The sequence below is a fragment of the Nicotiana tabacum genome, chromosome 19, assembly GCF_000715075.1.
Source record: "Nicotiana tabacum cultivar K326 chromosome 19, ASM71507v2, whole genome shotgun sequence".
NCBI lineage: Eukaryota > Viridiplantae > Streptophyta > Magnoliopsida > Solanales > Solanaceae > Nicotiana > Nicotiana tabacum.
The window spans coordinates 76084437-76099665 of record NC_134098.1 but is presented as its reverse complement, the minus strand read 5'-3'; the positions used below and the strand labels follow the sequence as shown (position 1 = coordinate 76099665).

Sequence of the window (15229 nt, the reverse complement as noted above, 5' to 3'; positions counted from 1 at the left end):
TATACATGAGCATTTAATTCTTCGTTCCTTTCAGGTACCTCAAAACTTTGTTTGCAGCTTTCTAGTGATCAATTCCTGGGGGTTACTCTGATATCTTCCCAGCATTCCGACCACAAAATTAATATCCGGTCTTGTGCAAGTTTGAGCATACATCAGACTACCAACAATACAAGAGTAAGGAATTGATTCCATTTCTTTTCGTTCTACATCATTCTTAGGGCATTGCATGAGACTAAATTTGTCCCCTTTTTGAATTGGAACAATTCCTGTCGAACAATTGTCCATGTTAATTCTCTCTAGAACTCTTCCATATAGCATTTCTGAGACAATCTAAATAATCCTTGTGATTTATCACAAAATATTTCTATTCCTATCACATAGAATGCCTCACCCATATCTTTCATTTCAAAATTCTTAGAGAGAAAATCTTTAGTCTCACGCAATATGCCTAAATTATTAGTAGCAAGTAGAATGTCGTCAACATATATGACTAAAAATATAAACTTGCTCCCACTGATCTTTTGATATATACCCCGATCAACGGTATTTTCTACAAATCCAAAGGACGTTAAAGTATCATTAAACTTTATATACCATTGTCGTGAGGCTTGTTTGAGTCCATATATTGACTTCTTCAGTTTACACACCATTTGACTTTTTTCTTTAGTTTCAAAACCCTCTGGTTGGTCCATATAAACTTCCTCCTTGAGGTCTCCATTAAGAAGGGAAGTTTTCACGTCCATTTGATGTAATTCTAAATCATAATGAGCCACTAAAACCATAATAATTCATAATGAGTCTTTCTTTAAGACCGGTGAAAAGGTCTCTTTATAATCATGGCCTCCTTTCTGAGTATAACCCTTAACAACAAGTCTGGCTTTATATCGTTCAACATTTCCATTTGAATCGCGTTTGGTTTTAAAGGCCCATCTACACCCGATTCTCTTAGAACTTTCTAGCAACACAACGAGATCCCATACTTTATTGTATTCCATGGATTTTAACTCTTCCTTCATGGTATCAATCATATTTGTCAGACTTATTACTTTCTATGGCTTGAGAATATGAAACCTGATCCTTATTAAGATCAATGTCAAAATTTGACTCTTGCAAATAAACCACGTAATCATCTGAAATAGCCGATTTTCTTACTTTTTGAGATTTTCTTAATGTCATTTGTTGTGGTTCATTTGTGTCAGATATTTGCAAGTTAGTTTCTTCATGAAGTGTTGCTCAATCTTACCAAAGCATTCTTCAACAGCTACATTCCCACCAACTTCACCATTCTCAATGAATCTTGCATTACCGGTTTCAACAATTCTCCAACTATGGGTTGGACAGTAAAACACATACCGTTTAGATTTCTCTAGGTAACCAATAATGTCACGACCCAATTTCACATATAGGCCGTGATGGTGCCCAACTTCGCCGCTAGGCAAGCTAACGGTGAACTAGCCATGTATTTATTCTTTTAATAATTTTTAAATAGTTTATTTTTATTTATTAAGTAAGCAAAAGATAAAAAAATTAATATAATAAAGTGTAAACAAATATGAGAACAAGAGTGGTGAAATAAATACTCAAAAACCTTCAAATGTCTATTAGTAAAATTCCAAGACCTAGTGTCACTAGTGTATGAGCTACTAGTAAAATATACAAAAAAATACTAAACTACTGTCTGAGATAGAGTAGACAGAAAGTAATGCAAAAGAGAGACTCCGGGTGTTGCTGAACGGACTCAGAAGAGCAGCTCACTACTAAGCCTCGGGGTATCGGGGGTGCGCGCCGGTATGACTGCCAGATGCATCTGCCTCAGATCCTGCACGATTAGTGCAAAAGTATAGCGTGAGTACATAAACAACATGTACCCAATAAGTATCCAGTCTAACATCGAAGAAGTAGTGACGAGGGGTCGACATCGGCACTTACTATGGGCTAACAATAAAGTACAGGAATGCGAAATAGACATATAGTATGTGAACAATAATATTGATATAACAACAGTGATTAAATGATTCCTCAACAAATAGTAAATTTCAAGAGTCTTCTATTGGCACATACTAATTACAAGTAAGTTCCAAATAAATAAATAAACTATAATTTCCCACTTCAGGAAAATAATATCAAGTATGTTTAGGCTTCAAACATTAACACGCACGATTTATGCCGAGGTCGTACGGCCCGATCCAGAATAATGTGTATACTGCCGAGGGTCGAGCAACACGAACCATAAATGCATCTATTATACTGCTGAGGCGTTCGACCCGCTCCACAAGAAGAGAGATTTTTTTTATAAACATCCGCTTTAAAAGATATTATAAGGCTAATACACAAAGAAGCACAATCTCTATTAATGGTCAAGTAACCTGCCAAAACTCAAATAAGTGAAATTCGGTCTTTACAATTCCTTAACAAGTTTCAATATAATTTAGGCACTTTAATTAACAAGTATGGTGCAAACATCATAAGTATTTCATGATTTGGGTGCTAAACTACCTGGACTTAAGCATAAGTAGTAGCTACGCAAGGACTCTTGTCACCTCATGCGTACGTAGCCCCCACAATTAGAATCAAATAGCAATTTAAATCACCTATGGAGTAAATTCTCTCTTACACGGTTATGCAAGAGACTTACCTCATCTCAACGCTCACTTTCCGGCAACAAATTCACTCTAAAGACCCAACTTGGTGCCGAACAATCCGAAGCTTTAGTAGCTAGGTGGAAATCCCTCTCTAAGAAGCTCCAAAAATCACCCAAGAAATGTAATGAATGAACCAAAATGGCCTAAGTCTCGTAATAAATTGACCTCCCTACCTCCCAGCGGTTTCCGCTTCTGCGAGGAATTGACCACTTCTACGGCTCCGCATCTGCAGAAAAGGCATCGCAGATGCGGCCCTCCCCTAGCTGGCCTACTTCAGCTTCCGCGGACAAAAGGCTCGCTTTTGTGAGTCCTCTTCTACGGCGTCCGTGCCGCTCCTGCGACCTTGACCGCTTCTGCGGTCGTCTGACTCGCACATGCACTTTTGTAGGTGCGCTCGTTTCTTCGCTTCTGTGACTTCCCGCTCAGGTTGCCCTAGCCGCTTCTGCGAGATTCACCTCGCTTCTGTGTGACCGCTTCTTCGACGAAACTCGCCCGAGCCACTCGGGGCCTTGACCAAATATACCAACAAGTTCGTAAACATAAGACGGACTCGCTCGAACCCTTGGTACATGTAAAACAACATCAAAATTAAGAATCACATTCCAAACCAAATCGAATCAACTTATGAACTTTAAGTTCTTTCAACTTGCTCCGAACGTGCCGAATCATACTTAAACTATTCGGAATGATACCAAATTTTGCGAGCATATATTAAATCACCCTACGGAGATATTCTTAGGCTCAAATTTCAAACGGACCTCGATAACACTAAAACCTACTTCAAACCAAATTTAAAGAGCTTTAAAACCTTCAATAAGCCAACTTTCAACTTCAGGCGCCGAAATGCTCCCGGGTCATCCAAAACCCGATCCGAACACACGCCCAAGTTCAAAATCATTATACGAACCTATTGGGACTGTCAAATCTCGATTTCGGGGTCATTTAATACAAATATTGATCCATGTCAAACTTAACCCCTTTTAAGCCAATAGCAAGGAACTAAGTATTCCGATTTCAACCCGAACCCTTCCAAACCCGAACTAACCATTCCCACAAGTCATGAAACAATAAAATAACATACATGAGGTTTTATTTAGGGTAACATGGATCTAGAAAGCAAAATGACCGGTCTGGTCGTTACAAATAAAGTAACGACTTACTGTTCGAGAATTTAATTTCTTTTTTTGTGGATTATAAACTCTAGCTTCCCTTGGGCAACCCCAAATATGCAGGTGCCTTAAAATAGGTTTCCTTCCTGTCCACAGTTCAAAATGAGTCTTTGGAACTGCCTTACTAGGAACCCTGTTTAATAAATATACAACAGTTGTAAGAGCATACATCCACAAAGATTTGGGTAATGAGGAATTACTCATCATGCTCCTAACCATATCCATAAGTGTTCGATTACGCCTTTCTGCAACAGCATTTTAGTGAGGTGTTCCTGGCATAGTATATTGTGCACATATGCCATGTTCCTCGAGGAACTTTGTAAATGGACCTGGACATTTGTCACGATCCAAAATCCAACTAGTCGTGATGACACCTAACCTAACCCAACCCGCTAGGTAAGCCAACTTTCAATAATCCAATTCCAATAACAATTATTAAACCAATTTAAGTGAATAAAGATCTTAATCTTAAACATCCCCCAAGAACTGGTAGTACAAATCACGAGCTTCTAAGAAAGCGGAAATGAAATAAATACATAGTCTATTTGAATAGTACATAAACAGAGCTTTTATAAATTTAAGGCTACCATGAACAAGAGGCAGCCACAACAGGAACGCAGGTACATCTTCAAATCTCGCAACCATCGAGCACATCAACATCAGCAGTCAACATCTGCACGCAATGTGCAGAAGTGTAGTATCAGTACAACCGACCCCATGTACTGAGTAAGTAACAAACCTAGCCTTAGGTTGAAAGTAGTGACGAGTTTCTACCAAGGTAAGGTCCAAATCCACTAATCCACTACAGTTAATAACAATATTAGACAAGTAATGCCAGAAGTAACTCAGAGATAAAATGCTCAGTCACCTCATGATTTCAGCAATAATAGTTCTTCCTTTCAAGTACATCAGTGAAAAACCAAATCTTTTGCCAAAGTTACCAAAAATGTGAATAAGTTTGAAAACAGAAATTTTTCCAAAATCCTTTCAATAATAAATAAAATATCTCCTTTTCTTTTCAGATAACCATTGTAAAACAAATGCATCACTATGCCCATCTGTCAACATGTGTAAGAAATCATGAATAATGTGATACCGTACAGCACGAGGAAAATACATCTCTATGCATATATGTCATGTGTGCATGTCAAGGCAATGTATCTCAGAGATTGTACTCATGTACTCACACTCTCAGAGTACTCAATCTCACTGTCTCGTATTCTCTTTCACTGTGCTCAGCACACTCAATCACTTAGCGCTAAACAATACCTGCTGCGGCGTGTAGCCCGATCCCTGTTTATAGTCGACTGCGCTCACTGGGGGTGTGTACAGACTCATGAGGGGCTACTACAGCCCAAGCGCTATAAGCACGGATAACTCACATGCTGCACGGACAACTAACGTGCCATAATAAGCCAATAAGGCCTCCTGCAGGCGGGCAGCCCCGATCCATATAATAGTAATAATATATATAAAGTCAACATGGCCTGCTGCGGCGTGCAACCCGATCCCAAAAATATCCTCACAATCAGGCCCTCGGCCTTCCTCAGTCATCAATCTCTCCAGTCTCTCTCTCATGGGCACACAATGTCATGAGATAATTCACAGCAATATGACCTCTGTGGGTCCCAATAATACTGGCACATAGCCTCAACATGATTTTTAATATGCTTTTCAGCTCAATTTCTTTAACTCATAAAACCGCATGGAAAATGCCAAGATTATTTAGCTACAAAATTCTATAGAAACAATTATGTCACAATTTCTATAGTTCCCGCCCACACGCCCGTCACCTAGCATGTGCGTCACCTCCCAACAATTGACGAAAGACATATATTCAGGGTTCATACCCTCAACTCCAAGATTAGAAGAGTTACTTACCTCAAACCGTGTAATTCTTTACTCCGCTATGCCTTTACCTCATGAATTGGCCTCCAAACACCTTGAATCTAGCCACAATTAGTTCAATTCAGTCAATACCAATTATTGTAATTAATTCCATAAGGAAATACTAATTTTCTCCAAAGAAATCCGAAATTACACTCAAAATCGCCCGTGGGACCTACGTCTCGGAACCCGACAAAAGTTAAAAAATATTAACGCCCATCCAACCACGAGTCTAACCATATAAATTTTACCAAATTCCGATATCAACTCGACCCTCAAATCTTTAATTGAAGTCTTTGAAGATTTATACCATTTTCAACCCAATCTTACCCATTTGAACTTAACACTCTTTCCATAAACCTTATTGATACGTATAAATAATACTATTACACCCAAGAATCATACTCTTAATCACCCATCATTACCCAAACTTAAAATTGAAGATTAGGGGTTAGAACCTTACCTCTTTGATGAAGAACTTGAGGGATTTCATGTTGGATTTCAGAGCTTGGACAAGAATTTGATGAACAAGACACTTCATCTACTTCCTCTCTCTATAACACTCTCACTTCTCTCTAAAATTATCAGATAATTGTCCCAAAATAAGCCTCAAAGCCTATTTATCAAAATGGGATCGGGTTATGAAAATATAAAAATTAACCCTCCGAAAGTAGGTCTGCGGTCGCATAATGGACCGCAGAATGGGTATGCGGGCCTCAAAACTGATCGCAAAATCGGTGCCCAAAACTGGGGTCTTCTGGTCCATTCTGCAACCAGTTTTGCGGTCGTAGAAGCAGTTTTGAGATCGTATAACTATTTTGCGATCGCATAATTGGTCGCAGAATTGCATTTTTCCAGCCTTTGGTAATTTGGTCATAACCTTTTATAGGAATGTCCAAATGACAAACGGTTTGAAGCGTTAGAAACTAGACTCAAAGATATTTCATTTGGTAGCTAAAACACCATATAACACTTCATATCATCAGAGTTATACTCATTTGAAGTTAGGTCTTGTGCGAACTCACTTGAAACTTAAGTCTTATGAAATTTCCAACTTCTACATTTGATGCCGAAACCTATCGAATCAAGTCCGATTGACCTCAAATTTTGCACACAAGTCATAAATGACCTAATGAAGCTATTCAACCCCCCGGTCAAACTTTCCAAAAATTCAACTTTCGGTATTTCAAGCCTAATTCCACTACGGATCTCCAAATAATTTTCCGGACACGCTCCTAAGTCCAAAATTACTATACGGAGCTATTGGAATCATCAAAACTCCATTACAGGGTTGTTTACACATAAATCGACATCCGGTCACTATTTTAACTTAAGTTTTCAATTATGAGACTAAGTGTCTCATTTCACTCTGAAATCCTTCCGGACTCGAACCAACTAACCCGATAAGTCATAAATCAATTGTAAGGCATAAATTGAGCAGTAAATGGGGGAATGGGGTTATAATACTCAAAACAACAGGCCGGGTCGTTACAACATTGTCCTGATTCATTATATTTTTCATAATATTCACCACCGCTATCTGACCAAATAATTTTCACATTTTTATTTAATTGCCTTTCAACCTCATTAACAAACACTTTGAGAGCATTTGCTGTTTGAGATTTTTCTTTCAGCAAATAGATGTATCCATAACGTGAAAAATCATAAAGTGATAAAATATTTTTCTCCACCAAAAGATGGAATATCAAAGGGTCCACAAATATCGGTGTGTATAATATCAAGAAGATGAGTGCTTCTTGTGGCACCTTTCTTACTATGCTTGGTTTGCTTTCCCTTAATGCAATCCAAACATATATTAAGATCAGTAAACTTTAGACTCGAAGGAATCTCATTCTTTACTAATCTTTCTAACCTTTCTTTGGATATATGACCCAAAAGTCTGTGCCACAAGTAAGTAGAACTTTCATTTAGTGAATTACGTTTAATTTTAACATTATGTTGAACACTAAGAAGGGATTTAGAAAAACCAATATCGAGTTTCAATTTATATAAATCATCACTTAGAATACCAGAACCATAAAAAATAATATTCTTATATAAAATGAAACATCCATTTCCAAACTTTAAATCAAATCCAGAAACATCAAGTCTTGAAAGAGAAATCAAATTCCTAGAAACTGAAGGTACATAAAGAGTCTGTAATAGATCAAGGTGACGTCCAGTCTCCATGATCAAACGATAAGTCCCTATGCCTTCAACTGGATCCTTCATACGATTTCCCATGAACAAGAAATGCTTATTTGGATTTGTAGTTTGGATCGTAAGGAATCCCTGCAATGTAGTAGATACATGAGCAGTTGTACCAGAATCAAGCCACCAAGTATTATTAGGAACTTCTACTAAATTTGATTCGAAACATACAAAAGCACTAAGTGTACCTTTCTTTTCGAAACAAGCTTTATGTTTCAGGCAATCTTTCTGATAGTGTCCTTCCTTGTTACAGAAACGACACGTATCTGCCTTATGTTCCTTCTTAGCATCCTGTGAAGCTTTAGCATGTGCTTTCTTCTTCTTGAACTTGTTGGCCTTCATTTTAAGTCCTTTACCCAGCTCCTTGACCCATGAGGTTAATTGAATAACTCCCTTATTTCTTAAGTCTTGACTCATCTTGAGTAAGCATACTGGACGGTTCACTAACATTCCACTTATCCTTAATAGTGTTATAGTTAATTTGAAAAGGTCCATATTCAGGAGGTAACGAGTTCAGAATAAACTGAACCAAGAAGGAGTCATCCACTTTCATCCCCAAGGTCTGAAGTTTTCCTGCAATGTTAGTCATCTCGATGCTATGATTTTGCATACTACGCGACTCATCAAACTTCATGGTCGTGAGTTCAGCCATTAGTGTACCAGCGAGAGACTTATCTGCAGGACGAAAACGTTCTTCCACAAACTTCAGGTATTCCCTGGTACTTTCTGTTTGTGGTATAGTACTCTTAATGTTGTTGGCAATAGTCATTCGCATAAACATAAGGTTCAGCCTGTTAGAACGTTCCCATGCTTTATGGAAAGACTTCTCATCCGTACTGCTCGTATCAGTAATGGCAGTGGGCTTATCATTCAGCAAAGCTAAGTCAAGATCCATTACACCTAAGTGGAACTGGACTTGTTCATGCCATCCAGAGAAGTTCAATCTATTGAACACAGTAACAGACGAAGCATGCAAATGAAGAGGAATAGCTGCAAAATAGATAATACATGCTCACAAATCAATATGGATTCATTAAAACAATTAAAGTATATCACAATTCTCCTTTGGGTAAATATTACGACACACTATCATAATTTAAATGTCATTTAGTCTTTAATAGGTAATTAAATATTTTTAACCAAACATATATGACATCTTTGGACAGACAATATATATTTTGACTAAAAAATATTAATTTGCCTCACCATATTTACTATTCATAGAATAATTAATCCACCTTTGGGTAAATGATAGGCATTTCATTAATTTTATGGATAAACTATAATTTTATGTATGCATATTTTTCATGAACATACTAGTTTGACCACTTTGGTGACTAACAAACTATAAACATAAATGCACACATAAAATAAATATCATAAGATTTTATGCATGTGAATACCTTAAACAGTCTAGTTCGATCACTTTGGGGAGGAACAAACTATATAAATATTAGTACATGCATAAAATTTAAATATTATGTATGTGTATATTTTAAGCATTCTAGTCTGATCACTTTGGTAACTAACAAACTGTATAACTTTAAGTACATACATAAAACTAACAGTAATGAATTTATCAATAACTTAATTACTTAATGTGCCAAATAACTTAAATATATCAAAATTAACGTTATGGCTCAATAAATAAACAGTAACTAATAATGAGTCAAACCTCACATCAAACAACTGTCAGCAAAATCAATGAAAAATTGTATGGGCTTAGACCAATTTACTACGTTAAGGCAATCCGAATATTATTCATCATATTCTGACACACTTTAGCTATCATTCTTTTTAAAAAAACAAAAGACAACCCTAAAGGAGACCGTACCGTCAATATTACATTGTTCAAGTCGTTGTCTTCATTGCTCAACACCAAAACTCCTTTTAGCTTATATATTTGTTTAAGGATAGATATCATGACCTCTAATTGCTAAAAACAGTTATAATTATAAGCTTTTTCCAAACAAAATAATCTAATAATATTCAAGACTACATCATGTTTGAGAAAGTTAAAAGATGAAAATTAGAATACATATCTGAACAGTTTGAGCACCAAACCGAAGCCATTAATTTTATTCTTTAAAATAAATACTAAATAGCTACAACTAATGGGTTGAATAATTAATTGCATAAAGCAAAGAACGTGAAGTCCGAACTATACACAGAATAGAGGCCCTGCACTTAAGGTTCTTTTCATAACTGTGTAATCCGTAAGGCGCATAATCATATATTTAACATTACATTCTTTATCGAAGATTATCAATTCAAATCCCAGGCTCTAATATCATATGTAAACATAAACTTTAACGCATATCATGATCTTGAACATGATAATTTTATAAATAATTGTACATTAATTGGTAAATTAGTTTCTACCTCCTAGCCGTAGCCTTACGTTACCACAACCATCAGTGATGGAATTGTATATAATAAAAAGTGGTAACCCTAATAGTGAAGAGATGACCAATATATGAAGATTTAAATAGAAGTCCATCAAGTAACCAATTGGACGGATGAGATTTGCTCATTAATAAGCTTTAAATCTATTGGGCCACCCATACCTAAGAAAATCTTACATGGAAGTCTCTAAAGAGCATAAAATTGGTGGATGTGACGTTCGAGGATGACAATATTGTCAACTTACTCAAAGGGTGTCCGGAATTGGAAGCTATGGAATTGTATTTGTTTGACGGTTTCGAGCGCCTGGAAATTAATTCTTTAAAATTAAAAAAAAACTGAAGTTGAATTGGGTTTCTTGTGGTCAAAATGGTCCCTTGGAAATTATCCCCTTATCTTCAGCATTTGGAGATTTCAGGAAATCATTATGATTTGAAGTGTAGGCTTGTAGATGTGTCTTCCTTGGTTAATGTTAAGCTTACTTTCTACATTACATGTTACAAGGACATCCAGGTAGGGATGGCAATGGGCGGTGCGAGTGCGGGTTTAGATATATGCGGGGCGGTGCGGGTTTATATATATGCGAGTGCAGGGCGGGGCAGGTTAAAATAAAATAAAAATATTTTTTTGGGGTGCGGTGCGAGTGCGAGTGTGAGTTTAAATTTTTTACGAAATAACAACTTTTCAAGTTCTTGTGGTGGTTGTTATGGTATTTGTTCTCACTTTTTCTTCATCTGTTATGGATGAATTAATAAGAACTTTACTGCTATGAACAAAATGCTTTATTTTTTTCTGACAAGTTGACCTTTTAGTAAATAGTTTTTGTAATTTGTTGTTAATATATTCCTTGTGCACCGGTTTTGAAAGTTCATAGAATTGGTATTTAAGTGTCGGTTCTTGAATTTCAGATTGGGATGTATCGCATCCCAGTGGCGAACTTTTAGCTTAAAATTTTGAATGTACTCAATGATCTGTAAATATTGGCTTTTTTGCTTTACTACATGCTTTATCTATTGCTATTGTATAGATTATTTTCTTTATAAAATTATACTTTTTCAAGTTGCGGGGCGGGGTGGTGCGGGGCGGATTGAAATTTTGCGGGTTAAGAGAGAAACCGCCCCGCCGGCATCGCTTGCCATCCCTACATCTAGGCTATGGAGGAGGGCATTGTTGATGATGAGGAAAACAGTTGTCATGATTATCATCAAGTTTTTAAGACCCTCGTCGCACATAATCTTCAAAAGTTGAGTTATACAACCGAGCTAACAATCGGAACTTGGTTTGCCGAGGTTTGTTTTTAGCTTAAAAGTCCTTATTTTCACTGATTGATGTTTAGCATACAGTTCCATAATGTAAGCATTATACAATCGAGAACCTTGCACAAATTTCACAAGTACGACTGGATTAACTACAGAGACTTGAGGAACACCTTTTGTGCCTATTGTTGGTATTTATCTAAAGGTGATTCATGATTAAAATGTACCTTTGGACAAGACATATTGTTTTGTGAAAAGGTGTTACCCATTCTTTAAAGGATACACCTATTCTTTGTGAAAGGTGTTATTCAATCTACATCTATTCTTGAAAAGGTATGTTGGTTACCAGTTGAATCTTTATAAATGCTGATCGCTTTTGTAGATAATCAAGATTTGAAAATCTTCATCTTTTCACTCTCTTCAAAAGTATCCTTTCCTTATTCACTCTAAGTTGGTACAAAAGCAGTTGAGAGATTTAAGAGTTCTCCGGAACTTCTATTTGAGTGCAAATTACAAGATTCCATAGCGTGCCTCGAACCGTTTTTTCCATATCCAAAACTCTATTTCTTCTTTTATAGTTAACTATTTCTGTCTTATTTGTTAGTTAAATGCTCTTCTAAGTGTTTCCATCTCTAATATTCTCCAACACCTTTTGCTATCCTTTTGCCAACTTTTCGAAGTCCGAAATTTCTTTTTTCGTGCCGCAAAAGATATATCCAGAAACGGGGATTTTTGTACATCGATGTTGCTTAAAGTGTTTAGATGGTTAGAGTTCTCACAACACTATCTCTCTGCTGCGTAATACTTTCTTTTTGTTGTTATTGCTTTCTCCATTCTTAGCTGGTTTCATTGGGATTACTGCACTTGACTAGGTCCTGTGTATGTTACAGCTCGAAGGGGTGCTGATTCCAGAATTGAGATGCAAATATCTAACGCTGCAATTGCATATGGAAAAGTTTGATTTGTATGGAGTAGATGGACTTTTGCAAGCCTCGCCTCACTTGCAGACACTCAACATAGACATGGCGACCACAAAAGTAACCTATCTAGAACTTTTTCTTTTCTTTTTACATAGTCATTTTATACACCCTGTCTTGTTAAGTTGTTTCTGAAGGAGAATACTAATATATTAACATAGTCATTTTATACACCTTGTCTTGTTAAGTTGTTTCTGAAGGAGAACATTTATATATTAATTAGTAACTATTATCAGTAAGAAGTTTTGCTTATGTCACTGTAAAGCTTCATTTTAAAGTGGTATTGTTGTTGCTTTCATTGTGGCAAATGAGCTCTGAAACGAAAAGGATCTTTCCGCAACACTATTTGCTTGGGTTACTTACGCCATAAATCTTTATGATAGCAACAGCCATCATAATCATTTTTCAAATACCATTAAGAGTCGTCGGCTTTGAATTTTTTCTGTATCAAACACTTCTACTGTGGAATCATATTTGTCACCTTTGTGCAATCTCCATTAGGCTAACCTGCATTTGGTCCTGATTATATTCTGTCTCCAGCTTGAAGATTTCCTCTACAACTTTGAGTTTGAATATTCGGACGCAGGAGATAATATGTCATTGCAGGGTCGGTTTTCAAGTTTTTGTTTCTCAACCTCAAGAATGTTAAGATTGTCATTTCCTCTGATAGGTGTTTAAAGAATCATTCCGAATGGGGCTTTGAGTTTGAGAATCTTCTCAAACTTTCAGAATTTCTTCTGAAGAGCGCAATAGTTTTGGAGAAGTTTGATATCATATCAAAGAGAAGAGAATGTGAGAGATGTTCAACGAGTTGTGCTTCCCAATTTTCACTTCGATTAGTTAAGAGATTGTTAGATTGCCCGGCATCCTTCACCAATTGTCCGATTAACATCAAGGTGTGAAGTTTCTATGACTAGACTGCAAGTAGTTTCCAGACTGGATACGAGAAATGTCGTTGTATCTTAAGTTTTTGATAAACTACTCATGCCATCAATTATACTGAAATTCTCTATGTAACTAATTAGTATTTCCTTTGAACTTACCCTTCTCGCATACAAATATAAAATATGACATGTCGTGGTAGCTTTAATTTGTTTCTCGTGGTGCTTTTTCTTTGTGCATTTTAGATGTTGTACATGTGCATTGTGATTTCTTTGCACCTCTTATTTTCCTGGACCTATTTAGGTGATCTGATCTACAAGCCAGATTTAGAAGGTGTTTGGAATGACTTTTAAGCTGGTCAAATCAGCTTTTAAGTTCTTTTTAATTTTTTTCAGTGTTTGATAAAGTTAAAAAGTACTTAAAATAAGTTAAATACTGATTAAAACAAGCCAAAAGCAATAAGCTAAGCAACCCCAACTTATTATTTTTTTGGCTTAAAAGTTATTTCTACTTAAAAAATCACTATTTTAAGCAATCCAAACGGGCTATTATTTTGATAATTAGCCTTATGAACTGTAGTGTTTTCCTACCTTGCTTTATTCCTTTTTGGCTTCTTTCTTGGAAGAAAGAGGTCTGCATTGTTAGTTTACCTCGAATAACTTTTAGCAGTCATTATCGAGGTTTAACAATGCTGTTGAATCTTTTCATTTGAAATTAAGGTCATAATAAGACCGTTATTTGCCTGAAATTTCAATTCATCTGCCAGATTTTAGTTGGCTAGGACAGCTCTAGTTTGGTTTCTGTTTTCCCTTTGGTTGAACAGGTATACTGTAGTTGAGAATTCATCAAGAATAATGAGTGACTAATTTAAGTGAACTTTGCAACAAGTGTCAGGCCGTATTGGAATCAAAGTATATTTTTGTTTAGAATCTTATAGTTTGTTAGTCCTTGACGTATGGCTTTAAAATGTTGTACTACATTCAAATGTTACCCCAGTCTTGACTAGTGTTTGACATGTTTTAACGATACAAAATGATATGACCAGTGAAACTTGTAAAAGTGAACTTAAATTTAGATAATGGATGATGGATAATGTGATGATCCTGATGATAATAATCTAGGTCTTGCAAAACTAATTGTGTGACATGATGCTCCTTATTTTCCAGATACTGCTAACCTAATCCTTGCATAAATATTACTCCTATTATAAACCTTGTGTTACTGTATCAAACAAGGAACGAATTGCCCAAGTTCACAGGCCTATAATACTTGACTCTCTTCTGGAGAGGCTCTAAATTTCCTCATGCACTTCATAGTTCATAGCATATTACCAAAAAAATAATTCTATTTTTTTTAGAAGTAACTGTTAACATTCAAGAAACTTGGCCAAACAAGCTATAGATTATAATTATTTTATCGACTTAAATTATTTTTATATGAAAGATGTTTCATCCGGAAAATCTATCGTATATTACTTTACTTTACTTTCTTCTTATTAATAAGGGAGAGGAAAAGTATATCCGAGAGCTAGAAAGAAAGAGTGAGGTTTCACAGACAGGGTATAAGAAAATAGTTTGTGAGGAAAATAGAGAGTGAGCGATATTGTAGTGAGGTGAGAATATCAAAAGAGGATTATTTCTTTTGAGTGTTGTAATGGTTTTTGGAGTATTTTACTCGGACCAACAAAGTATAAAATTCCTTGCTATAGTGATATCAATTGTTTATCTCTCGGGCCGTGGCTTTTTCCCTTATTCAAAAGGGTTTTCCACATAAAAATATTGGTGTCGTTGTCACTCTTTTAT

General features: G+C 36.1%; 2 protein-coding genes across 2 annotated transcripts in view; both read right to left on the bottom strand.

Annotated features, from left to right (window-relative positions):
• LOC107797344 (uncharacterized) overlaps positions 1-8251 on the bottom strand; it is a 67621-nt gene extending 59370 nt beyond the window's left edge. Inside the window, exons 1-2 of the mRNA XM_075239164.1 lie at positions 8081-8251; positions 7912-7990 (exon numbers count right to left, since the gene is read on the bottom strand). Of these exons, the coding sequence (XP_075095265.1) occupies positions 7912-7990; positions 8081-8251 (250 nt within the window). The remainder of the gene's footprint in view (positions 1-7911; positions 7991-8080) is intronic.
• A 52-nt stretch (positions 8252-8303) lies between these two features.
• Positions 8304-8804, bottom strand: LOC107832444 (uncharacterized). The gene has a single exon (XM_016660294.2). It carries the CDS (start codon positions 8802-8804, stop codon positions 8304-8306), a length of 501 nt encoding a protein of 166 aa, XP_016515780.2.
• Positions 8805-15229: the final 6425 nt, after the last annotated feature.